The sequence below is a fragment of the Octopus sinensis genome, linkage group LG27 (genome assembly GCF_006345805.1).
Source record: "Octopus sinensis linkage group LG27, ASM634580v1, whole genome shotgun sequence".
NCBI lineage: Eukaryota > Metazoa > Mollusca > Cephalopoda > Octopoda > Octopodidae > Octopus > Octopus sinensis.
Genome location: NC_043023.1, coordinates 4,866,702 through 4,893,992, shown reverse-complemented (window position 1 = coordinate 4,893,992; position 27,291 = coordinate 4,866,702). Strand labels below are relative to the sequence as shown.

Genomic DNA, 27,291 nt, shown 5'->3' with positions numbered 1-27,291 from the left:
ATAGTAGAGGACACTTGCCCAAGGTGCCACGCAGTGGGACTGAACCCAGAACCATGTGGTTGGTAAGCAAGTTACTTACCACACAGCCACTCCTGCGCCTATTATATATATATATAAATTTATGTAATCTGATAGTACTCATAAAAAAACTCCTTAAAATTCAAATATCACAACATGTTGTTTCGTAACTTAAAAAATGTAAAGATATTTTATATTAACATTTAGTAACAAATAGATTACTTGCATACCTGCATTAAGGCTAAAAATCTTTTGAAATAGTGCAGAATATCTAGGTTTACATTATCTCTCTCTTTCTCTTTTACTTTTACTTGTTTCAGTCATGTGACTGCTGCCGTGCTGGAGCACCGCCTTTAATCGAGCAACTCGACCCCGGGACTTATTCTTTTGTAAGCCCAGTACTTATTCTATCAGTCTCTTTTGCCGAACCGCTAAGTAACGGGGACATAAACACACCAGCATCGGTTGTCAAGCAATGCTAGGGGGACAAACACAGACACACAAACACGCATATATATATATACATATATACGACAAGCTTCTTTCAGTTTCCGTATACCAAATCCACTCACAAAGCATTGGTTGTGCCACACAGTGGGACTGAACCCGGAACCAAGTGGTTGGTAAACAAGCTACTTACCACACAGCCACTCCTGCGCCTGTGTTCTTTTGTTTAAGATAGTCACAAGTAATCGGAGAGTTATTATTTTAGGCAGGTAGAGGGACCATATCAATGTTCCTTCAGGGGCTCATTTTGTTGTTGCATCTAGATACATTATCTCTGAATAAAAGATGGGATGACCATGGCTGGAATATGATCATGCTACATAAGGACTGACCTAAAAAGAGAAAGTGAAGCTACTTTTTTTTAATCATTTCCAACTCATAAGAGCCAGTTTCCCAGTTTCATGGTGTATATTACCCACCTGGGCAGGACGCCGGTCCACTGGAGGATGACTTGTTTTTGCCAGCTGAGTGGACTTGAGCAACATGAAAAAGTTTGGCTCAAGAACACAACACCTTACTTTGTGGAGGAATTGAAACCACAATCTTACGATCATGAGTCCAACACCATAACCACTAAGCTACACATCTCCACTAGATCAAAGGTCTCATCTGAGCCATAGGCTGATAAGGTCAGTTTCCTAGATTCTGTGCCAGGAAAATATATATATAATATAATTTCCTGCCTTGATCGGATGCTGGTCCATTTGCAAGAATACTCATTTTTGCCATTTGAGTGGACTGGAGCAATGTGAAATGAAATGTTTTGCTCAAGAACACAATGTGTTGCCCGGTCCGGAAATTGAAACCACAATCTTACAATCATGAATCCAACACTCTGACCACTAAGGACTGACCTGGGTCTAAATAATAAAATGATTGTCATCAATACAGTATTAGAGGGGAAAAATAATATCAATAAGAATGGAGAAAGTAATCCAACTATTGAAGGCTTTGTTTGTATTTATTCAATCAATATTATATACACATGCATGTACATATATGCCCATCCATATGTGTGTATATATATATATATGAATAGTTATACAGTAAATGTATACATACATATATACATAAATATACAGATTCATCTACACAGACTTACACATATATTCATACTGTAAACACACATACACACACTCTATACATACAAGTATAGAGTAATTAAATATATACACAAGTGACTATAAGATGATGATGATGATGATGAAATTTGTTTGCAGGAATTTCCGTGTGAAACATTAGAAACGTCCCAGTTTTTGTTGGATTTGGAAGAAGTCAAACTTAATAAACTCCTCAAACACACCAACTGTTGTTGGCCAATATTTTGCTTCTTTTTCTTTTTCAAAAGGAGTTGATGTTTGCTTATTGAACTAAAGTGGAGACAAATAACTGGTGAATCCGTTTATAAGTTTTATAAATTAGCAAGGGTTTCATTAATCATCTCTTCATTATTTTTAATAATTATTAACTTCAACCTTTTAGGATTAATTCTTAATGTCTTTATAACAAGACATTTAATTAAATCCTTTTTCCTTATGATGTAGATGAATTATATCTTCTTATCAAAATATTGGGTTGTCCAGAAAATTCATGCCGATTTATAGTAGCTTACCTTTCGACTTATTTTAGAACATGGTGGAGTCCATAAAATAGGATTTGACTACACCTCCATTTAGAGCACAGTTTAAGCTATCTTTTCGTGAAAGAAGGTTTATGTTCCTATAATCTGTGTTAATTCTGTAACCCTTTAAAATGGAAGATAAGAAAGTTCATTTTCGGCACTTGATGCTTTGGGAACCAGACAAAAATTGCTGCAGCTCGGCTGGGATGTGTTACCCCACCCTCCATATTCACCAGATAGTGCTCCTTTGGATTTCCACTTATTCAGGTCCCTGCAGAATAGTCTTAATGGTAAAACTTTCAATTCCTTGGATGACGTAAAAAGATACCTTGATGAATTCTTTGCCATGAAACCACCTCAATTCTGGGAAGAGGGTATTTTCAAGTTAAAGGAAGGATGGAGATGCATTGTGCAACAAAATGGTTCATATTTGGTTGATTAAAAATGTAATAGCAAGTATTTATTGACCTTTATCTTTCCTTTAAAAATCGGCATGAACTTTCCGGACAACCCAATAATAGGTACATTATTTACATTTGGTGAATATTTGTCCTCATCTTGTTTGTTGTTAACACATTTCAGCTGATACACCCTCCAGCCTTCATCAGGTGTCTTAATAACAAACAAAATGAGGACAAATATCCATCAAATGTAAATAATTCCTCATCTCTTAAATATAGAACTGTATTAAAACAACAGATATTCATCCCTTTCTTCCTTCTTACCATCAGAAACACCCACATTCTGAGGTCCTTTCCTGCCTTTAATTGAAATCAAAAGCATTAGCATTCAATCATGCTTATCCACATAATTGTCTCCATATATTTATAAATATATAAATATCTATATATTCACTCACATAAATATACATATACATACATATAACCGTATGTGTATGCACATGTAGTATACATATATACACACACATACACTTTAGACACTTGCAATCATTCAAAAAAGAAGCCATGGCTTTCAGAGCCAGGTTTAGCTCTTCCAGTACAGCCAATTCATCAATCACCCTTGTCGACCTCATACCATTACCCACACCCTTATCCTTTCTTACTCTGTATCTGAAGCCAGTATGACATCATCATCATCATCCTCCACATTGTGGTGATGGTCATCATCACCATCATCATTGTCACTGTTACCAAGCAACACATTGTCAGTATTTTTGTCATCATCCAATTCCTCATTCATTTTGCTGAATTTCTTATCATCATCATCATCACCACCACCATCTCCATCTTTCGCATCACTGCTGTGGATGTTGTCCATGCGCACCTTGCTCGATGAGACTCTTGTAGTTTTGATCTTTGGGACGAAGCTATATTCACCGTCCCAGCTCCTGGAAAATGGAAAATTACAAATACTAATAATTAAAAGAATTCTCCAGCAGAGCCAATTACTGCAACAGTTAAAAGGTTGTGACCAATAAAATTTTGAAATTGTGTGAATATGTATATTTTTTTTTATTTATGCGCCCTTTCTAAGCCCAGCCAGGTTAATGGGCCCGGTTTCCCGGTTTCTGTGGCGTATGTGTTCCCCTCAGCTGGACGGGACGCCAGTCCATCACAGCGTTACTCAAGAAACATGAAGAGTGAAAGTTGGGGCGAAAAAGTACAACAGGGGTTGCTACCACCCCCTACCGGAGCCTCATGGAGCTTTAGGTGTTTTCGCTCAATAAACACACACAACACCTGGTCTGGGAATTGAAACCACGATCCTCTGACTGCGAGTCCACTGCCCTAACCACCATTATGCCTCCATGTGAATATGTATATGGATCAGGACAACTGTATAAAGAAGTGCCAATCTCTAACTGTGGAGGGAAACTGTGGTAGAAGTAGACACAGGATGACGAGATGAGGTGATGAAGCATGGTCTTCGAATGTTGAACCTCTGAGGCAATGACTAGTGACCGAGATCTTAGGTGCTATGCTGTGCTTGAGAAGACTCACCAAGCCAAATGAAATCATAGTTCACGACCGATGCTGGTGTCCCGTAAAAAGTACCATTTGAGTGTTGGGCCTCACAAAGGCAATGTGGTCGATACTGGTGTCACATAAAAGCACCCAACACATTCTTGGAATGGTTGGCATTCGGAAGGACATCCAGCTGTAGAAACCACACTAAATCAGACTGGAATCTGGTGCAGTTCCTCAACTTACCAGCCCTGGCCAAACCATCCAACCCATACCAGCATGGAAAGTAGACATTAAATGATGATAATGAAGGCACAGGCATGGATGTGGTAAGAAGCTTGTTTCTTAACTACATGATTCCCGGTTCAGTCTCACTGGATGGCACCTTGGGAAAGTGTCTTCTACTACAGACTCGGGCTGACCAAAGCCTCAAGGAGAAGGAAACTGAAAGAAGTCCATCATATAAGTGTGTTTCATTAAGATCTACTATTCATACTAAATCATGTATTTAAAATTTCCAACAACTGTGCCATAACTTTTCTATATAATCCTCCAGTCATATCCATCCCAAATATTCTGCCCAGTTTTATATTCAAACTAGCCAGATCCAGCCTGTCATACCTACCCTACAATGTCATTCTAAAAAAATAATCACGTTATCAATATCTTGAGACTACAAAATAATACATATAGGTGCCTGTTTCCATAGTTACAAACCAAGCTGTTGATATTTTCATATGCATTCAAATTACTTTTTATTGTACATTGTTCAACCCTTTAGTATTTAAATTGGCCAAAATATTCTACCTGCTTTATGATTAAACTGGTCAGATCTGGCTTTTCACATCAACCCTACAATGTCATTCTAAAAATAAGCAATCACATCATCAAAATCTCAGAGCTATAAGATAATTTATGATTACTTCAAAACAATGTGGATAAATGTCACACTTGACAGAGTAGTCTCAATGTTTCAAGGTTTAAACATTTGCTGACTACAATTCTTGTTTTTCTGCTCTACATATCTTATTTGACTCTGTGCGTTTCTTGTGTTTGGCTGCCACTTTTCAATTTCTTCAATTTTTGTTCCAAATGATTTCATATTTTGTGTTGTGGGGTAGTTTTATGGTGAAATTCATTTTCACCATAAATCAATAAATAAAGAGTTAATAGCTTTTAAAACTTGCAAGTTTTAGATAACTTTAGCCAATTGAAAGCCACAGACATATAGGTGCCTGTTTCCATAGTTACAAGCCAAGCTTCTTACTCACATGGTCATTTCCCACTTATTAAATGCTTAAGTATGAGATGATTGTGAAATGTGCTAAAAATAGTAGCTAAATAGGCCTTAAATTATGCACCCACAAATTTTTGGTTTTTCATTTTGCATAGGCGTCGGAGTGGCTGTGTGGTAAGTAAATACATTTGGGTGTGGAAGAGAAATAAATGTTATCCCCATGGCACGTAAAAAGCACCAACCGATTGTGGCCGCTGCCAGCCTCCCCTGGCACTTGTGCCGGTGGCATGTAAAAAGCACCCACTACACTCATGGAGTGGTTGGTGTTAGGAAGGGCATCTAGCTGTAGAAACCATGCCAAATCAGACTGGAGCCTGATGCAGCCTTCTGGCTTCCCAAACCCCGGTTGAACCGCCCAACCCGTGCTAGCATGGAAAACGGACGTTAAACGATGATGATGATGATGATGATCTTGGTTGTTATATTTACAATATTTCATCTATTTTATTGTTTGGCCTTCTTCCCCTGCTCGTCTTATTCCGTAGAAATATTCTCACAATTTTGCAACCAAACTCTTTCTCTTGAACTCAGCAGTAACTTTTTCTTGTTTTCTATACACCAGAATGATGAGCATCGTTCATCTCAGACATTGGCTACATTGGTACACGGCCATTTGTCAGTCTCTCTTGCTAAACTTGAGACTCGGTGCTTAGGTCAGACTGAGCATGTCAGACAAAATGCCTTGTGGCATCTCTTCCAGATCTTTACATTCTAAGCTCAAAATTTCACTGATGTCAACTAAGCTTTTCATCCTTTCAGGATTGATAAAATAAAGTAACAGCCAAGCAATGGAGTCAACGTGATCAACTAACCCAACGTCCCTAAAATTGCGGGCCTTATGTCAAAATTTGAAGGGCAGTGGACTGGCAGAATTGAAAGAGGATCAGAGCAATATTTGTTCCAGCACTTTACATTCTGAGTTTCCATTCTACTAAGTCAACTTTGCCTTTCATGTTTCTGGGGTTGATAAAGTACAGTCGTCGTCGTTGTCATCATCGTTTAACGTCTGGGAAACCAGGAGGCTGCACCAGGCCCAGTCTGATTTGGCAATGTTTCTACAGCTGGATCATCATCATCATCGTTTAACGTCCGTTCTCCATGCTAGCATGGGTTGGACGGTTCGACCGGGGATCTGGGAAGCCAGAAGGCTGCACCAGGCTCCAGTCTGATCTGGCAGTGTTTCTACAGCTGGATGCCCTTCCTAACGCCAACCACTCCGTGAGTGTAGTGGGTCCTTTTTACGTGCCACCTGCACAGGTGCCAGGCGAGGCTGGCAATGGCCACGGTCGGATTGGTGTATTTTATGTGCCACTGGCACGGAAGCCAGTCGAGGCGGCGCTGGCATTGGCCACGAGTCGGATAGTGCTTTTTACGTACCACCAGACCAGGGATCCTGGCTGGTTCAATTCGATTTCGATTGCCCCAACATGTCTTCGCAAGCAAAGGGGGTTGGCATGGGTGCCTGTTTATGGTCAGATTGGTGTATTTTATGTGCCACCGGCACGGAAGCCAGTGGAGGCGGCGCTGGCATCGGCCACGAGTCGGATAGTGCTTTTTCGTACCACCAGACCAGGGATCCTGGCTGGTTCAATTCGATTTCGATTTCGCTTTCGCTTGCCCCAACATGTCTTCGCAAGCAAAGGGGGTTGCATGGGTGCCTGTCGTCGGATGAGGTTCTATATTGACTTCGCTTGCCTCAACAGGTCTTTGTGTCCATGGGAGGAAAGGCATTCATAAGTGGGCTGGGCTCACTTGTCCTGCCTGGTCTTCTCACGTACAGCATATTTCCAAAGGTCTCGGTCGCTGGTCATTTCCTCAGTGAGGCCTAAAGTTCGAAGGTCGTGCTTCACCACCTCGTCCCAGGTTTTCCTGGGTCTACCTCTTCCACGGGTTCCCTCAACTGCTAGGGATTGGCACTTTCTCACACACCTATCTTCATCCATTCTCGCCACATGACCATACCAGCGCAATCGTCTCTCTTGCACACCACAACTGATGCTTCTTAGGTACAACATTTCTCTCAAGATACTAACGCTCTGTCGAGTATGTACACTGACATTACACATCCATCGGAGCATACTGGCTTCATTCCTCACGAGCTTACGCATGTCCTCAGCAGTCACGGCCCATGTTTCACTGCCATGTAGCATGGCTGTTCGTACACATGCATCATACAGTCTGCCTTTTACTCTGAGCGAGAGGCCTTTAGTCACCAGCAGAGGTAAGAGCTCCCTAAACTTTGCCCAGGCTATTCTTATTCTAGCAGTTACACTTTCAGCACACCCACCCCCACTACTGACTTGGTCACCTAGATAAAGGAAGCTATCAACTACTTCTAGTTTTTCCCCCTGGAAAGTGACGGAAGTTGTTTTCTGCAGATTTTCGGAGGTTGATGCTCCCGAGCATCTGCCACATACAAAAACTATCTTCCCAGTTAGCCTACCTTTGACATTGCTGCACCTCTTATGTGTCCTGCCCTTCCTAATTTGGCATGGGAGACTGTTCATAGAAAATCAAGTGAATACTATTTCCACCATTAATGTCACTACCCTCAGCCCTGTTAAATGAGTAACCTTCAGATGAATTGACCGAGGGAGCCTTTAATTCAAGAACAAAAGGAAACCAACATTGCCAGTCTCTCAGTGAGTGTAGTGGGTGCTTTTTACGTGCCACTGGCACAGACGCCAGTCAAGGCAGTGCTGGCATCGGCCACGTTCGGATGGTGCTTTTTACATGCCATCAGCACCAAATACTGAAATCAATGCAATCAACACCCAACTCTCTCAAATTTCAGGTTTTGTACATGTGCTGGGGAACAAATACTAAGTTTAAAATCAACCATAATCAAAGCTGGTGAGGTGAAGTAGAGGGAGTGAGGGTGCTTCTGAGAAAGAGTGAGTCAGAGATTGGGTGAAAAGTAATACTTACTTCAGTACTGACACATTATCTGGATTCAACAAATCTGGAATTTCTGGAGGAGAAAATGAAATGTATACAAATACATGACTCAGAAAGGAAGTTTAGTATTTTTTTACAACAATGGGACAGTGACTCTAATGTAATCTGAGACTCTAATGTAGTCTGGCTGGCAGGCAGCTTGGGATCTGTTGGAATGTCACTAACTGTGAAACTATGTGGGAAAATAATTTAGTTCTGGGTACAGATCATCCTTCTATGGTTTCAATCCATTCATATATCTAACAGAGGGGTTGCATTTGGCCCTTTTATAACAATCAAATGAATTATTACCGAGCTCATAATTCAAAGAAAAATGCATCTTAAAGTTACAGTTTTTTCTGTTAAAGTTACAGCTAAAAAGAATATATTAACATTTTACAATGTTGCTTTCCTTTTGTTCTTTAACTGTGATGTTGATGTTGTGTTCAGCAATGTTGTTTGAAGCAACTCACGGCACAGGGAATTCAAGTTTGAGATGAAAATCACAAGGATCTTGAATTAAAGGCTCCCTCAGTCAATTCATGGCACGTAAAAAGCACCATCCGTTCGTACCGTTGCCAGCCTCGCCTGGCCCCCGTGCCGGTGGCACGTAAAAAGCACCATCTGTTCGTGGCCGTTGCCAGCCTCGCCTGGCACCTGTGCGGGTGGCACATAAAAAGCACCCACTACACTCACGGAGTGGTTGGCATTAGGAAGGGCATCCAGCCGTAGAAACACTGCCAGATCAGACTGGGCCTGGTGCAGCCTTCTGGCTTCCCAGACCCCAGTTGAACCGTCCAACCCATGCTAGCATGGAAAGCGGACGCTAAATGATGATGATGTTACTCATTTAACAGGGCTGAGAGGAGTGACATTAGTGGTGGAGAGAGTATTCACTTGATTTTCTATGAACAGTCTCCCATGCCAAATGTGATTTGTCATGTCAATCTTGCATGTAAGTATGTGTATATATAAGAATGTGCACTGTCCGTTTAATTGGAAAATTTTATATGTGGCTGAAGATTGCTCGACATTTTAAAACTGATGTAATACTTACAGTGTTTAATAAAATGAAGTAGCATGAAACAATTGTACTACTCTACCTTGGATATCCTTGTTGCTTATTTTGATTATAATCACCCCATTTGATTTATATGGATAATACCATACAAAATTCTGGTGCCTTTAACTTAAGTACCATGTTCATCTGAATCTAAATTTTGCTGAACTTATATTATATATATATATATATATACACACACATATATATACATATACATATATATACATATATTTATATATGAGGATAATATCGATATTTAAGTATCAATATTATCAAGTGGCCAGCATGGAAAAAATACCGTACAAAGGTAATAATTTTTAACAATTAAAAATGAGGGTGTCTAATTTTTGCTTGTATATTTTGTCCCTCTGTCTTATCTCAAGGTACGATATGAACTTAACGTGGTTTTATAGTCAGAATTTCGACTGCTATTTCGGCATGTTGGTGTATCTTAGACACCCTCATTTTTAATTATATATACATATATATATATATACATACTTTATTTAAAGGAATAGAAAATTCAACAAAACCTGTTACTCTGAATTTCACGTTTCCGTTCGTCGGACAATTTTCTGTATCAGTCATTTGAAATATATATCGTGGCACTCAATCGGTTATGATGGCAAGAGTTCCAGTTGATCCAATCAACAGAAATTAATGTGCTTGCGAAATTAATGTGCTGAGCACTCCACAGACACATGTACCCTTAATGTAGTTCTTGGTGAAAACTGTCCGACGAACGGAAACGTGAAACTCAGAGTAACAGGTTTTGTTGAATTTTCTGCTGCTTTAAATAAAGTATATTACTCTACCACTGGTATTTGAGTACTCTTTTTCCCACCTTGTTTCACATTTATGTGTTTACTCCGGTATATACATATATATATCTGTGTGTGTGTGTGTGTGGAGGTACAATGTCCCAGTAGTTAGGGTAGCAGACTTGCGGTCGTAGGATCATGGTTTTGATTCCCAGACCGGGCACTGTGAGTGTTTATTGAGCAAAAACACCTAAAGCTCCATGAGGCTCCGGTGGTGGTGGTGGTGGGGGGGGAACCCTGCTGTACTCTTTCACCACAACTTTCTTCCTGTTTCTGTTGTACCTATATTTCAAAGGGCCAGCCATATCACACTGATTCTCCCCAAGAACTACATTAAGGGTACATGTGTCTGTGGAGTGCTCAGCCACTTGCACATTAATTTCTGTTGATTGGATCAACTGGAACTCTTGCCATCATAACCGATTAAGTGCCATGATATATATTTCAAATGACTGATACAGAAAATAGAGCGTAACCAGAAGCTTTATTAGCACTACAATTGTTTTGGCTTTATTCTGCACTACTCCCTCATGGGTATGGGATGATGTAATGGCATCAGATGCAATGCACAGTGCAGAAGAGCCTCATCAGGTGATGTAACATGCTTCAACAGTTACCATGATTTACGTTTCATTCTCGATGATGAAAATGACCCCAGATTTCATATTAAGAAAACCAAAAAAAAAAGGAGCCAACTGAATGAGTTGGCAGTGAAGTGCAGTCAAGTACTTACCAAGACCTTCACCTTTGAACTGAGCCCTTTCCATATCGATGGTCATCTTAATTGATGCCTCTCGAGAAGCATGGCGGACACCTTTCCGTTTGCCAATGCTATTGATAATCTTTATCTGATCCAGTTCATCTTGAAACCTTTCCAGGTACCTGAGTGAAGACACAGAGAAGACAGCAACAGAAATGAAATCTTTGAGAGAAACACTGCAGACATTTATTAAAGAAGCAATATTACTTGTTTGGGGTAAGATATTAACCCTTTAGCCGTTTCTGGCCCAAATATTCTAGCTGTTTTATGTTGAAATTGGCCTCTCACTCCTACCCTACAATGTCAACCATGAGTCCACTGCTCAAAACATTAGAGCCATGTGCCTCCACTACATACAGAAAATACAGCTCACAGACTGAGACAATTCTGCTATCACGTACACATTCCTCACATCAAAAAGACAAGGCACCCTTTTCATAACCAAGAAAATACTGACTCTCTACTCACTTGATCACCAATTTAGTCTGTTCTGACAGAGAAATTGCGCCTTCGAAATTTTCCAACTCATTTTTGAACCACTGCAATCTTTCAACTGAAATTATTAACAGAGAAGAACAGATAACAGATAATTGTATCAGATATCATCAGACATTGTTAGGGTTCTATGAGATTAAACAAGGGAGAAGAAGAGTTTAATGCATTCATTTGTTGTTTTATTATTCAGTAGTTAGTATTAGAGGCTACAGGGAGTGGGCTGTGGGTAGCGATTTTCTTCACTACTTCAGGGAGTGACGACCCTGCCTGACACGAGTCCCGGGCTCAGCTGGCAGTACCCGGTATGGACTCCTATCCATGGTTACGGGAAGGAGACAACCTTCAAAGAAATCTGGAGCAGAGCCCCGTAGATGGTTTAGTGTTCGACTCGACACTCTTCCGGTAGCTCCTGCAACCAAGCTGGTGCCAAACGTAATGCTCTGCACTCCTTTGGACTACGTCAGTAAAGTTGAGAAAGGAATCCTGACGATTGGGCTACCCAGGATTTTCTTATTTCTAGCCCAGGCCTGCGCAAAACTAGAGAGGACATGAAATGTAAAAACCAGACTGAATTAGTTTATGCGCAACTCCACTGCCTCCCAAGTCAAAAGGATACGAACAATAGTATTAGAGGCTATAGTTGTAGTTGTTTAGTGCCCCCACCTGCCAGATCAGTCCTGATCCAGTAGACCTATAATCAAATATGTTCCAACCGTGACCATCCCATCTTTTATTCAGGCATAGTGTATCTAGGACTACATTATCTAATGTATAGTATAGTAGTTAGTATCAGTGGCTATATTTGATGATGTCATTTGGCCCTAGGTCAGTCTTGATCCAGCTCATCTATGATCAAAGATGTTCCAGCTGTGACCATCCCATCTTATATTCAAACATAGTGTATCTAGGACTACATTATCTAATGTATAGTATATTAGTGGCTAGAGTAGCAGTAGTTGTTTAGCCCCGGGTCTGCTCTGTTGCAGCAGACCTATCATCAAGGAGGTTACAGCTTTGATTATCCTGCTTTTTATTCAGATATCTAGAACTACATTATCCCAGATGTCCTTCCTTTTTGTTAAGATAACAGGGTATAATTACATGGTGATTTAGCTGCTATTTCTAGCAGACTGAGCAATCAAATTAATTCTCCCTTACTATTTCAACCCTAAATCAAAAAAGAAAGGAAGATATTTGTGGGACATCCTAATCTAATGAAGTCTAAATTTGGTTGCTATTTCTAGTAGACTGAAGAACCAGAGTCCCATTTGTTGCTCTGTTCCTGGGTCATGTCATATCTTAAGTCTGTGGGCTCATTAGGCCAGAGCTTATCCCTGTTTCCACAGGGTACAATAACCCTATCCCCTCCATCTGGACCAATGGTTCTTAAGTGGGGTCCTTATGACCTTTGGGGTCCACACAAGATTTTGTTGATGAAATTTATCTGCAATAAGTTCTACAACACAAAATAGGAGTGGTTGCATGGTAAGTAGCTTGCTTACCAACCACATGGTTCTGGGTTCAGTCCCACTGCGCGGCACCTTGGGCAAGTGTCTTCTACTATAGCCTCGGGCCGACCAAAGCCTTGTGAGTAGATTTGGTACACGGAAACTGAAAGAAGCCTGTCGTATTATGCGTATATATATATATATATATATATATATATATATATATATATATATATGTATGTGTGTGTATGTGTTTGTCCACCCAATATCGCTTGACAACCGATGTTGGTGTGTTTGCGTCCCCTGTAACTTAGCGGTTCGGCAAAAGAGATCCGATAGAATAAGTACTAGGCTTAAAAAAAATAAGTCCTGGGGTCGATTTGCTCGACTAAAGGTGGTGCTCCAGCATGGCCACAGTCAAATGACTGAAACAAGTAAAAGAGAATACAATTCCTAATAATATTTAATTATAAAAATATAATAGGATTTATTTAAACATTGAATGGATTGGAGGGTCCAGTAGAGTAAAAAAAGGGATCAAAAGGGTCCCTAGGCAAGAAATGGTTGAGAAACAGTGTGTCTATGCAAATGGTAATCCACCATCCTCAGTTGTTGCTGGAACCTATTTTCAGCCGAGTGGACTGGAGCAACGTGAAATGAAGCGTTTTGCTCAAGAACACAACACACTGCCTAGTCTGAAAACTGAAACCATGACCTTACCCTAACCACTAGGCCATATCTAGAAGTTCAAGCAATGTTTATTATTGACTAGCAGTATTGCCCGGCTCATGCATTCTATGCATGCATGAATTAAGCTAAACTTGGATCAAATTCAATCAAAATTCAATTATTTTGGTTTTAAAATCAAGCATTTAATGCCCTCTATTTTTGGGCTAATGTGTTCCATTTCCTCAATAGGAAGTACGTAGAAGCATTTCATAAATTTTTGGTTGATCAAATAATTGCCTTGTTGAATTATTCTTTTAGATAAGAATTTCTCAACGGGGATTTCAGGGGAGAGTTTCAGGGAGTCGCTGGTGGTGTATCGTGATGATCAAAAATCCGGCCTGCTAAAATTTGGTTAAAGTGATTCAAACTGCAGACTCAACAGAAAATGGTCACATTTAATTCAAAGCGTTAAAAATGTTATGAAAAGAATTGGTATGTGTTCACAAAGTCCAAACGATTAATACGAAAAAACCCTCCAGGCTACATCCCGAAAATTCATTTCTTTGCCGAATTTCTACAATGTTTACGGTGATTCGTTTTTATATCTTGATTTTTTACTTTTCATGCAATTTACGCACGCGGTGAACACAGTTCACGTCAAACAGCTGACTGAGTAAAGTTCACTATTCAATGCATGGGATAAGGCCTAAACAAACACATTATCGATTTTTGCACTTGCGAGATGAATTTCGGAACAGAAATAGCGCAGTTCAATTTTCATTCGCCTAAACTTTAAGTGACCCATTTTTGGTGGTTTTACGATTTGTTGGCTAGGAGGAGATTTGCCGGGAAGTTAAACACACAGATACACAAGTTGAGTTTTATATATATAGATGTATTTAATAAACAAATTGATACTCACTAAAAAAGTTAAGCTTTGATACTCTTTCTTTTTTACTCCTAGAAATAAAAAAGAAAAATTTTAAATGCTTTAAAATGCAATGTTATTACCAGTTCGAATATACCAGTGGCAAGTTTGAACTTGCGAACAAGCGATTTACTGTGTTTTGTCATGGAGAAACTTTCTTGCTGTAGACAAATGGTGTAAGTACACCTAAATCAGCTCACAGTGCCACCTATCCAGATTGTGATATGCAAGCATTCTGGAGTGGTTATCTTCTCTTGAGTCACAGTGGCACAGCAATGGAATAACACATGAGAAATTGTCTCTCTTATCAGCTTGCAGCACCACTATTCGGTTTCTGTGATTGAAGTGGAGATGACCATTCCAAAATGCTTGCATCTCACTGTCTGGACAGATGGCTCCGCAAGCTCATTTGTCTACAGTGAGAAATTTTCTCCAAGATAAAACATAATGAATGGCTTGCTTACAAGTGTGAACGTGCCACTGGCATATTTGAACTGGTAAAAAACATTTCATGTATACACACATCGCTGCTTAGTGCTTCCACTTCACTTTAAATGAGTCTGTGAAAAAATAATTATAATTTTAAAAGTAGAGACATTCTCATCATTTTAATGCCCAGTTTTCGACAGCTGGATGCTTTTGCTGTTGCCAAACCTCACATTTCAAAGGAAGGTAAATATTTCTTCATGGTTGGACATCATCATCACCATCACACATCCATTTTCCATGCTGGCATGGGTTGGACAGGGAGCTGTACCAGGTTCTGGCTTGATTTGGCTTGGTTTCTATGGCTGGATGCCCTTCCTGATGCCAACCACTTTACAGAGTGGTATGGGTGCATTTAAAGTGGCACCAGCATGGGCACCAACAAAGGAGGTTTTTTTTTATGTGACACCGACACAAGGTCCAAGTGAATAACGCTACTTGTACGATGGTGACAGTCACGTACAATTACCATGTAATGTCAAGGCAACGAGACACAAACATAAACACAATATTTATAGTAGGCGTAGGAGTGGCTGTGTGGTAAGTAGCTTGCTTACCAACCACATAGTTCCGGGTTCAGTCCCACTGCGTGGCACCATGAGCAAGTGTCTTCTACTATAGCCTCGGGCCGACCAAAGCCGTGTGAGTGGATTTGGTAGACGGAAACTGAAAGAAGCCCATCGTGTATATGTATATATATGTGTTTGTGTGTCTGTGTTTGTCCACCCCAACATTACTTGACAACCGATGCTGGTGTGTTTACGTCCCCGTAACTTAGTGGTTCGGCAAAAGAGACCGATAGAATAAGTACTAGACTTACAAAAGAATAAGTCCTGGGGTCAATTTGCTCGACTAAAGGCGGTGCTCCAGCATGGCCGCAGTCAAATGACTGAAACAAGTAAAAGAGTAAAAGTGTAGAGAGAGAGACAACAGTGTAATGCCATCAGCAGATGTTGGGAAGGTGAAAGGGGGAGAGTGAAGTATCAGAATGAAATGGTGGACATTTAGCTGAGAGAAGTGAAAAGAAGTCAGAGCCTTATGAAGAGGAGAGGAGAAATGAAAGAGTAAAAGAGAGTAACAATGGAGAAATGAAATTAAAAAATGGAAAATGAAAAGCCAAGGCAGTGTGAAAGGGTTGGATTTTAACAAATTATATAAACTGTTCGGAAACCCTTGTTTTAAATACCAAAAAATCCCCCAAGAGAACTTTTGAGACACTACAGAAATGATCAAAGTTTTAAGACAGACAAAGAGATAGATAGATCGATAAACAGACAGATGGATAAACAGATAGATAGATAGATAGATAGACAGATGGATAGACAGACAGATGGATAAATAGATAGACAGACCGAGAGATAGATAAATAGGTGGATAAACAGACATATAGACAAATGGATAGATAGACAGATGGATGAACAAACAGAAAGACAAATGGATATTTGGATAGATATATACATATATATATAGAACCTACTAGTAGCGCGTGGTCTGCATATACCCTTGTTTTCTCTCTGCACTAGACCACAACTATGTTGCCTGAGATACACCAGCACATTACAATATTTATGCTGCACCAGGTTCCAATCTGATTTGACATGGTTTCTACAGCTGGATGTCCTTCCTAATGCCAACCACTCCAAGAGTGTAGTGGGTGCTTTTTGCCAGCATCTGGCATGGGTGCCAATTACAAAACACCAGCAATGGCCATGACCACGATCTCACTTGACTTCACAAGTGTTCTCGAGCACAGCATATCACCAAAGGCCTCAGTCCCTTGTCACTGCCTCCATGAGGCCCAAGGTTCAAAGGGTGCTTTCTATGTGCCACTGGTGTTGACCATGACTAAAATTTCAATTGGCCTGACGGGTTTTCTCAAGCATGGCATATCACGCAAGTTTGAAGGGTGCCTTTTACATGTTACCAGCAGGGGTGCCAGGTACGCATGTGTGTGTGTGTATAAGTGGGGTAGGGGGTTACTCTTTAGTCTCTTACTCTTTTACCTGTTTCAGTCATTTGACTGTGGCCATGCTGGAGCACCGCAAATCGACCCCAGGACCTATTCTTTGTAAGCCTAGTACTTATTCTATCGGCCTCTTTTGCCAAACCGCTAAGTTACAAGGACATAAACACACCAGCATCGGTTGTCAATCGATGTTGGGGGGACAAACATAGACACACACACAAGCCAGTGTTATCATGTTGACATTCTGTTCATTCATTGACCTGTAGAATAAAAATCCTTGTAAAACAGAAAAAAAGCTGGTTACACAAAGATCATCCAAAAGAATATTTAGGGGTAAAGACAACTCACTTTATCAACCGTTTGTCATGAGAAATGTTCCGTGCCAGAACCATGGCTTTCCGACTGTTAGGATGGATTGCCTTTTTATCCTGGCCAACTTTGGCCTTTGGTGCTTTTGGCTGCAAAGAAAGGAAAAAATAAAATAAAAACATACAAGTAGGGGCCACAGCTGATGTAACATCTCTCCTGCAAATAAAGACCACAAGACAGGGTACAACCAACAAACATGGACCACACATTAATTGTAGCCCATGTTTGTTGGAGAGAGCAGAGGTGGAGGTGAAGCTTTGAGGAGAGAAAGAGGGGAGAGTGGAGCAGGGGTGGGTCGGTGTGACAGAAGCTGGACAGAACGACAGAGATAAGGGAAAAGCAAAAAAAAAAACTCTTAGAGTAAGGAAGGACCGGGATGGGGGACAATGGGTTGATGTACCAAAACCATGCCAGCCCTTCAAACAAGGGGAATTGTAACCCATGTTTCATGGGTATGCATAACGCATCTTGTGGCCCACCCCTCATTCTCTCTTCAAAGCTTCTCCATCATCTCTTCCTCTCTGCTCTCTCCATGACACCCCTACCATTCGCTTAACCTGCATTGAAACCCCTCCCCTAAATCCTTTCAGATTCTCTTCAACTTCATCTCTTTCACTTTCTCAGGCCTCCTTAACCCTACTTTCTGCCTATATTCCCCGTTATAACAAGGGACAGCACTGAGTTATTTGAAAGTGAAAATATCATCAGCTGTAAAGGGTTGTTGCTAATTAGATGGTAATTTTTCAAACTAATTAATTTTCCCTTTATTATGTTTCAATCATTTTAATCTCTGATCCTCATCACATTTCTTATTCTTGAATGTTTACACAGAACCAGACTAGATTAGAACTAGTTGCCTTCACAGTGTATCTTTTATCTGTTTCAGTCATTAGGCTGTGGCCATGCTGGGGCACTGCCTCAAAGAGATTTTAGTCAAACAAATCAGCTCCAGTACTTTTCTCTTTTAAGATTGATACTTATTTTAAAAGTCTTTTTTGCCAAACTGCTAAGTTGCAGGGACATACACAGACACAAAAACACACACGATGGGCTTCTTTCAGTCTTCATCTACCAAATCCACTCACAAGGCTTTGGTTGGCCTGAGGCTACAATATAAGACACTTGTCCAAGGTATCATGCAGTGGGACTGAACCCGGAACCATGTGGTTGGGAAGCAAGCTTCTTACCACACAGCCACATCTGTGCCACTACACTTTTTCTATCAATGCTATAATGGTGTTTTCTCCTCAGAACAATCTGGGTTCGTGTTACCTCCACCCAGGGAATTCCCGGCTTGCTTGTCTCTGCTACATTCTGCACTAACCCTTACGCTGTCCTTCCTTTCCAGAACATAATCCCTCAAGAATTCCCTCCCTGTTCACATTTTGTCCTCAAGTGTTGACTTGCAACAGTTCATGATAAACATTAATTGGCCTAGAAAGGCCTGGGGTGACCAAAAGCTCACCCCTTCCTCCAGACCTGGCAAGTAAAAGAAATTGTCAAGTGTCACATCCTGGATGTGCACATAGGTGCAGGTGTGGCTGTGTAGTAAGAAGCTTGCTTCCTGCGAACGACACGATCTGCAAGAGTGTTCTAGCAAAAATCTATTAAGAGAGAAAACAAAAAAAAAGAAAGGCGGCGAGCTGGCAGAAACGTTAGCACACCAGGCGAAATGTTAAGCGGTATTTCGTCAGCTGCTATGTTCTGAGTTCAAATTCCACCAAGGTCAACTTTGCCTTTCATCCTTTCGGGGCCGATTAAATAAGTACCAGTTACGCACTGGGGTTGATATAATCGACTTAATCCATTTGTCTGTCCTTGTTTGTCCTCTTTGTGTGTAGCCCCTTGTGGGCAGTAAAGAAATAAGAATCTTGCTTCCCAATCACATGGTTCCAGGCTCAGTCTAACTGTGTGGCATCTCGGACAAGTGTCCCCTACTACAGCCTCAGGCTGACCAAAGCCTTGTGAGTGGATTTTGTAGATGGAGACTGAAAGAAGCCTGTCGTATATATATGTGTGTGTTTGTCCCGCCATCACAGCTTGACAACCAGTGTTGGTATGTTTACATTCCCACAACATAGCAGTTTAGCAAAAGAGGCTGTATAGAATAAGTACTAGGCTTTAAAAAAATAAGTCCTGGGGGTGATTTGTTCAACTGAAAAAACTCTTCACGGCTGTGCTCCAGCATGGCTACAGTCTGAAACAAGTAAATGAATAAAAAGAATGGCTACAGACTGAAACAAGTAAATGAATAAAAAGAATATATATATATTTTTCATTTGTCTTGCTCGCTTACGATTCTGGTGTGCTAAATTTTCTGGAGAACAATTCTTAGTGGTTAAGGCCATAGCGGATCTTCTTCTAGCATAATGGTTTCCACATAGTGGTTTAAAAAATCCCCTCTTATATTTATGTAAGAAATACTATTTACTGAATCTCAGTTTTTTTATATGCTAGACCACTGGTGTTAAAATTGATGTTATCAAATCAATATCCAATTTTTCACCCTTTGATCTTATATATGTATATAGCAAATAAGAAAATGGAGGAGAATAATAGGTGGTTCATCAACTTTTGGACATTAAAGATGTTATCTTATTTATTTATTAAACTGATAATTATGATAACATACACACATATAGCATATAATTCTTTACATATAAGATATAAAATATAGTAATATATAAGGACCAGTAATTATTATAAAACACATCATATAAATATACACACACACATATCCTATATTTAACCCTCTTGGGACACCCGAGCCAATTGAAAGGACTTCAAGGCCATCCATCGGCCCGATAAAACAAATGTTGTGAATGGTTGGTTTTGAAGTGTAACAGCCAATCTGAGATCGACTTCAGTCCATTTTTTTTGGTTTTTTCACAGATACTTTTATGCTTATTATTTTATTTATATTTACATGTATTGTGCTGTTTTAGGCTTTCTTATGGTGATAGACGTATTGTGCTATTTATAAAACTTTCCTAATATCTATAGTTTTACATACTGATAAAGTATTTTAACCCTTTCGTTACTGTATTTATTTTGAGATGCTCTGTGTTTCTTCCAATTACTTTAAATATAACAAAGAATTTAGAAAAATAACTGAGTTATCATTCAGCTAGTGTTAGAAACATAAATTGTGACTAAGGTTTGATGGAAGATTTGAATTCAGAAATCAAAATCAAAATCATTCAACATCAATGGAAATTGTAGCTGTGATACCAGTGCTGATGGCACGTAAGAGAACCATCCAAACGTGGCTGTAGCCAGTGCCGCCCCGACTGGCCTCCATGCCAGTGGCACGTAAAAAGCACCATCCAATTGTAGCTGTTACCAGCCTCGTCTGGCCCCTGTGCCGGTGGCATGTAAAAAGCACCATCTGATCGTGGCCGTTTGCCAGCCTTGCCTGGCCCCTGTGCAGGTGGCATGTAAAAAGCACCCACTACACACACAGAGTGGTTGGTGTTAGGAAAGGCATCCAGCTGTAGAAACACTGCCAGATCAGACAGGGCCTGGCGCAGCCTTCTAGCTTCCCAGACCCCAGTTGAACCGTCCAACCCATGCTAGCATGGAAAATGGATGTTAAACGATGATGATGATGATGATGAACTTATGAAAATAAGACATTTGTACTCAGAGGCGGTTTCAGCTGGGTTGGTAAGGCACTTTATCCTTTGTTTTCTACAAACACCCATCAACTTCAATCTCAACAGAAAAAAATTTTGGTCTTTTTGGCTACACATACCAAAACACTGTGTTTCAGTGTCTCAAAGGAGTTAAGGAGGCTAGAGATTACTGTTTGAAAGTAAACATGGACCCCTTCAATTTATATGGGGGTCACTAAATTATATGTCAATACGACAGAAGTATTTTAATGTTCTATGTGGGAGTAATACATGCATTATCTATTACTGAGATATAAGCAACAAAAAGGTTAGTAATTTACATTTTTAAGCCCTTGCCCCAAGCAAGGCTGTGCGTGTGTAAGAAGAAACATTTTCTAACAGAAAACTAAGCTATTTAAAGAAATCATCTTTTATATACCTTTTTTTTCTTTTTTTTAAATCACTGAGGATAAATCCCAGCAATGACCTTGTCAGTCTCTCCAATAAATTATAAACAGAAACAATTGATGGACAGAGAGAATGAGGTTGAAAAAGCCATAAATTTTCAAAAATTTTTTTTAATAGCATTAATGTGTTTATGGGGAGAAAAATATTGTAAAACATCAAAATATGTTAGCGTGACAAAGCAATGAGTAATCTGATCGTGGGATATGCTAGAAACAAAAGCCAAAGCATCCTCAAATCACACACCTTTATCAACATCGTTTAATGTCTGCTTCCCACGCTGCCATGGGTTGGACGGTTTGACTGAGGGCTGGGGAACCAGGAAGCTGCACCAGGCTCCAACCTGATCTGATAGGGTCTCTACAGCTGGATGCCCTTCCTAATGCCAACCACTCTGAGAGTATTTTTTAGGTGCCACCGACATGGGAGCCAGTCATGGCAGGCGGCACTGGGTGTCTGGATTTGAAACTCCGCTGAAGTGCGAATTGCCTTCTGACGTTACTCTTCACCTGTATACTAAATTTTCCGTCATATATCATCTTCATCGTTTAACGTCCACTTTCTATGCTAGCATGGGTTGTATGGTTTGACTGTGGGCTGGCAAACCAGATGGCTGCACCAGGCTCCAGTCTTGATCTGGCAGAGTTTCTACAGCTGGATGCCCTTCCTAACGCCAACCACTCCGAGAGTGTAGTGGGTGCTTTTTACATGCCACCTACACGGGAGCCAGTCAGGTGGTACTAGCAATGACCTTGCTCAAATTTTTACACATGGGCCAGTCAGGCGGTACTGGCAACGACCTAATTTTTCCATGAGTTTTTTCTTTACAAACCCTACCTATGTTAGTGGGATCAGAATTAGATACCTTCACTCTTACCGTATCCATGGATTTACTATCGTTTACATTTCTGCTATTGATTCAGGTTTCTGTGTTGTTATGTCTAGCATCCACTGTACCTGGTCCAGCAGCTGTACAAATTGTAACAGTTGTCTCCCTTGCACTGCTTGTCTCTATTTGGGTATTCGTCTCCCAGTCACTGTGTAGTATAGTAGGTCCTTTTCAAGTTGACTATTTTTACCTTTCTGGCTCTATGCATATGGTTGCTATCTATCATTAAGAATATTGTTATTACTATTTTTCTACCAACTACTTTACCGTTGTCTCTTGTTCTGGAATTCGGATATTCTCCTAATAATACTCATATATATATATGTTTTCCTTGTATTGTCTGTCTAGATATTTTGTTGTCCTTTTTTGTACTTTTTATATATAAAATATAGCAGCGTACACTTTGGTCTCTTATATGTAAGTATACATATATATGTCTAAATTTTGTACAACTCTTTTTCTTTGTATTCCTTCTTTCTTTCAGCCCTTTCACACTTTGTTCATTCCACTCTTCGTTCTTTCGTTCCCCCTCTCTCACATTTTCTGGTCTTCTCTTCATGCTCACCTCTGTTCCTTTCATTTTTTTCTCGCCCTCTTTAATTCTTCCATCCCTCTCTTCTCCCTCCACGTGACCGGTGTTTGGCCAAGCCTGACCTTTCTTTCTTGGTTCCACTACCATCCATGCAACATCTATATTCCTCCCTATGCCTGTCATCTCTTATGTCCCTGCCATAAGGCTTTACTTCCACACAACACGTCAGCTTAATTTAATTCGTCCTTAGTTGAAAGACAACTGTTGTTAATGTCCTGTTATTTGTATTTGTGTACCATTTCTCCGTTTTTTTTCCCTCTGTCCTTGTTTTCATATACATTCACTGCTTTCTTTCAAGGAATCTAGTGTTCTTAGCTTAGTTTTTCCTTGTAGCTGGCCAGATTGGAGCAATCTCGAGTATAACCAGCTGAAATTGCAAAGATAATCTGGAACTCGACTGAGGATAGAAAATTCCGAATGAGCCATCCTTGTTTTCCTTGTATCGTCTGTCTGGATGTTTTGCATTCTTGTCCCATTTTTGTATTTATATATATATATGTATGTATGTGTATATATATATATATAATCATCATTTAACGTCCATTTTCCATGCTGGCATAGGTTGAATGGTTTGACACAGAGCTGGCCTGCGGGGAGCTATTCAGACTCCAATTGTCTGTTGTGGTATGTTTTGTACGGCTGGATGCCCTTCCTAACGCCAACCACTTAACAGAACGTGCTGGGTGCTTTTTATGTGCCACCGGCATGGGTGCATAGATGCAGTACTGGCTTCATGCGTCTTCTCAAGTATAGAGCAAATCGCTACATCTTTGTCATTTCCTCAGTGAAGCCCAACATCTGAATATCCTTTCTCACCACTTTGTCCCATATTTTCCTGGGTCTACCCTTCCACACGTTCCCTCCACAATTAGAGCTCAGCACTTCTTTATGTAACAGCCTTCCCCCCATACACAAACCCGAGTCTTCACACTTGCATCCATCTGATGCCTCTCATGTCCAATTTTCTTCTTAAATCATTTACACTGTCGTGTGTGCACATTGACATTAATGCATCCTGGGGGGCATATTAGCTTCATTTCTTTCAAGCCTTTGCAAGTTGTCAAAGTCCATGTTTTGTTGCCATGTAGCATAGCTATATGTACAGAGGCATCATGCAATCTGCCTTTCACTCTGAGAGAGAGTCCCTTAGTAATCAACAAAGGTAGGAGTTCTCTGAACTTTGCCCAACCTGTTCTTATTCTAGCATCTACACATTCAGAACTACGCCCTCCACTGCTATTCTAGCATCTACACATTCAGAACTACATCCTCCACTTTTTTCTCCATTAACCTTCCGGTGATACTGCTGCACCTCTTATGTGTCCAAAGCTTGCACTGGGTACAAAGTTAGGAGTTTCTACCCTTCTTACATATTGAGCAGTACCTTCTCCCTGAAGGGACTTGTGATTTGTCGGTTTTCCTACTTACAAGGACTTTTGTTTTTGCTAAACTAACTCTGAGGTCCCTTGATTCCAGACCTTGTTTCCATGCCTGAAATTTCTTCTCTAAGTCAGATGTATTCACCTGTAAGAACAAGGTCATTGGTGTAGAGGAGCTTCCAGTCTTGAATTCTTCCGCTAAGGCCTGGAGAACTAAAATAAATAAGAGGGGGCTGAGAACTGACCCTTGGTGAACTCCTACCTGTACACTGAATCCATTGCTATACTTGTTGCCCACCTTCACCTTACCTGTAGCATCCCTGTACATGGCTTGTACACCTCTCACCAACCACTCATCTATCCCTAGCTTCTACATTGACAACCAGATAAGGGAGTGGAGGACCCTGTGAAAGGCTTTCTCCATTTCAACAAAAGTCAAGTACAGAGGTTTATTTTTGGCTGGGTACTTCTCCTTCAGTTGCCTAACCAGGAATATAACATCAGTCGTACTTCTACCTGGCACAAATCTAAACTGCATCTCATCCAGGCTAACACTCTATATTGAAGAGTGCATTCTTCCCCTGGAAAAGTTTTGGCATTTATAAGCAGCTATCTTTCCTATTTTCTGGCAAAAATGTAGTCAATCTGACTCGTATGGCCACCAGACTGGTAGGTGAACAGGTAACTGGCAGATTTCCTGAAGTTAGTATTGCAGATCATAATGTCATTTGCATCACAGAACTCCTGCAACCTAGTCCCCTCCTCATTACAGGAACCAAATCCGTTGCCACCATGCATACCATGGAAGCCACTTGGATGGCTGCCCAACATGCCCATTGATGTCACCAGCCACAAACAAAAGGTCACTGTCATTTGTTGATCAGGTAGTCTGCAAAAGGGTGTCATAAGCTGAGATAATGGATGCTGTTCCGCTTTGCAAAACTAGTCTAAGTATCTTATCACCCACTCACACTACCTCAATTACCTTATCAACCCATTCTCAACAAGAAGTATGCCTATACCTATGCTCTTTGCCAGTAAGGAACCTAGCAGAACCTCCTCTCTACCTTACCTCTTGAATCTACACACCTCCGTTCAAGCATCTCAACATCATCAGACCTATCTTTCAATGTGCCCACATTGTTGAAGATGTAAGCTGGAGGGACACAGGAATGGACTACAGCATTTTGCATCAGTGTATATATTTTATGTATACATAGAGAAAGAGAGAGGTGGAGAGAGATAGGGTAAATCCCAGCTGTGAAGGGGTAAAATGAGTAATTTCTGATTCCCAACCTGTTAGAAATCATTACATTGCAAGTATTGCATCATCTTCAGGAGTTAAAATTGGTCAGCACAGTTGTTGCCTTGAAGTTGAGGGAGTCTGAAATACAGTCAGGTAGCAGGTTAGTCTTTAGTCTTTTACTTATTTCAGTCATTTGACTGCGGCCATGCTGGAGCACCGCCTTTAATCAAGCAACTCGACCCTGGGACTTATTCTTTGTAAGCCCAGTACTTATTCTATCGGTCTCTTTTTGCCAAACCGCTAAGTGACGTGGACATAAACACACCAGCATTGGTTGTCAGACACACATATATACGACGGGCTTCTTTCAGTTTCCATCTACCAAATCCACTCACAAGGCTTTGGTCAGCCTGAGGCTATAGTAGAAGACACTTGCCCAAGGTGCCACGCAGTGGGACTGAACCTGGAACCATGTGGTTGGTAAACAAGCTACTTACCACACAGCCACTCCTACACCTATCTTTCTCTTTTTTCAAGAAATTTTTCCTCAACTTTGACCTCACTGTAATTGACGTTGCTAATAAAATATCCGGATAGTTTTTGGTGTTTAACAATCAATATTCTTGTCTTTGTTGGATTCCAGGTCAATTTTCAAAAAATGATGTCTAAACTGAGGCAAAATAAGTAACGACTAATTTCAATAATTTCTTCACTTTAATTGCATGGTGTATAATTATATCGGAAGATAGTCACTCCAGCAGACCGTGAAGGAGCTATAGGAAATATTTTAGGTTGAGTTTTTAGATTTAGTCGAGTTTTGTTAATTTCATGTCATGTGCCATTTTCTCCTCCTTTACACCCGTTGTACTCTTTTACTTGTTTCAGTCATTTGACTGCGGCCATGCTGGAGCACCGCCTTTAGTCGAGGAAATCGACCCCAGGACTTATTCTTTGTAAGCCTAGAACTTATTCTCTGGGTGTTTCTCGCTGAATCGCGAAGTTACGGGGACGCAAACACACCAGTATCGGTTGTCAAGCGATGTTGTGGAGGTGGGACAAACACAGACACACACATATATATATATGCATATACATATATACGATGGACTTCTTTCAGTTTCCGTCTACCAAATCCACTCACAAGGCTTTGGTTGGCCCGAGTAGAAGACACTTGCCCAAGGTGCCACGCAGTGGGACTGAACCCAGAACTACGTGGTTGGTAAGCAAGCTACTTACCACACAGCTTCTCCGGCACACTATTTATTTTGTTTTCGTTTCCGGGTAATACTGTAAATATTTACCAAAGTTTCTTGTCTTTCTGATGTCTATGAATCTGTTTTCAAATGTAATTCTGGAGAATTGAAGAAAGAAGTTTACTTTATTTTGTCTTACTCATTTTGCCCCAGCTAAATTTGTCTTTTATATGCTCAAAGAGAACAGACTGACCACAGCATAAAGGCCATAACAAAACAAACACACAAAAAGAAGCTTCACTAACGATCATGAACAGAAAGGGCCGCGGGGACAGTTTCTCCTGACAGAACATTATTAATTAAATAAAGCCACGTGCGACTTACCATTTTCGTTTGTAGTCGAATATTTCCAAGATCTGCTCGGCTGGAAGCTTTTACTCGGAACTATTTGATTTAAGATAATTGTTTATCGATCTCAGTCGACACTATTCCCTTAGTTGTTGGTAATATACCCTCAACGGTTCTTTAAAAAGGCCCCGCACACGTTTTGCAGGGAAGCAACACAACTGCAATCAGCTGGGGAAGCGGTAAGGGAAGACAACT

General features: G+C 40.5%; 1 protein-coding gene across 1 annotated transcript; it reads right to left on the bottom strand.

Moving 5' to 3' along the window:
* Nucleotides 1-2,715: 2,715 nt before the first annotated feature.
* Nucleotides 2,716-27,291, bottom strand: LOC115225334 (translation machinery-associated protein 16). The gene is made up of 7 exons (XM_029796283.2): nucleotides 27,073-27,291; nucleotides 17,290-17,399; nucleotides 14,484-14,521; nucleotides 11,418-11,502; nucleotides 10,923-11,071; nucleotides 8,297-8,339; nucleotides 2,716-3,494 (listed from the first exon to the last, which is right to left on the bottom strand). Exons 1-7 carry the CDS (start codon nucleotides 27,073-27,075, stop codon nucleotides 3,206-3,208), a joined length of 717 nt encoding a protein of 238 aa, XP_029652143.1. The 5' UTR covers nucleotides 27,076-27,291; the 3' UTR covers nucleotides 2,716-3,205.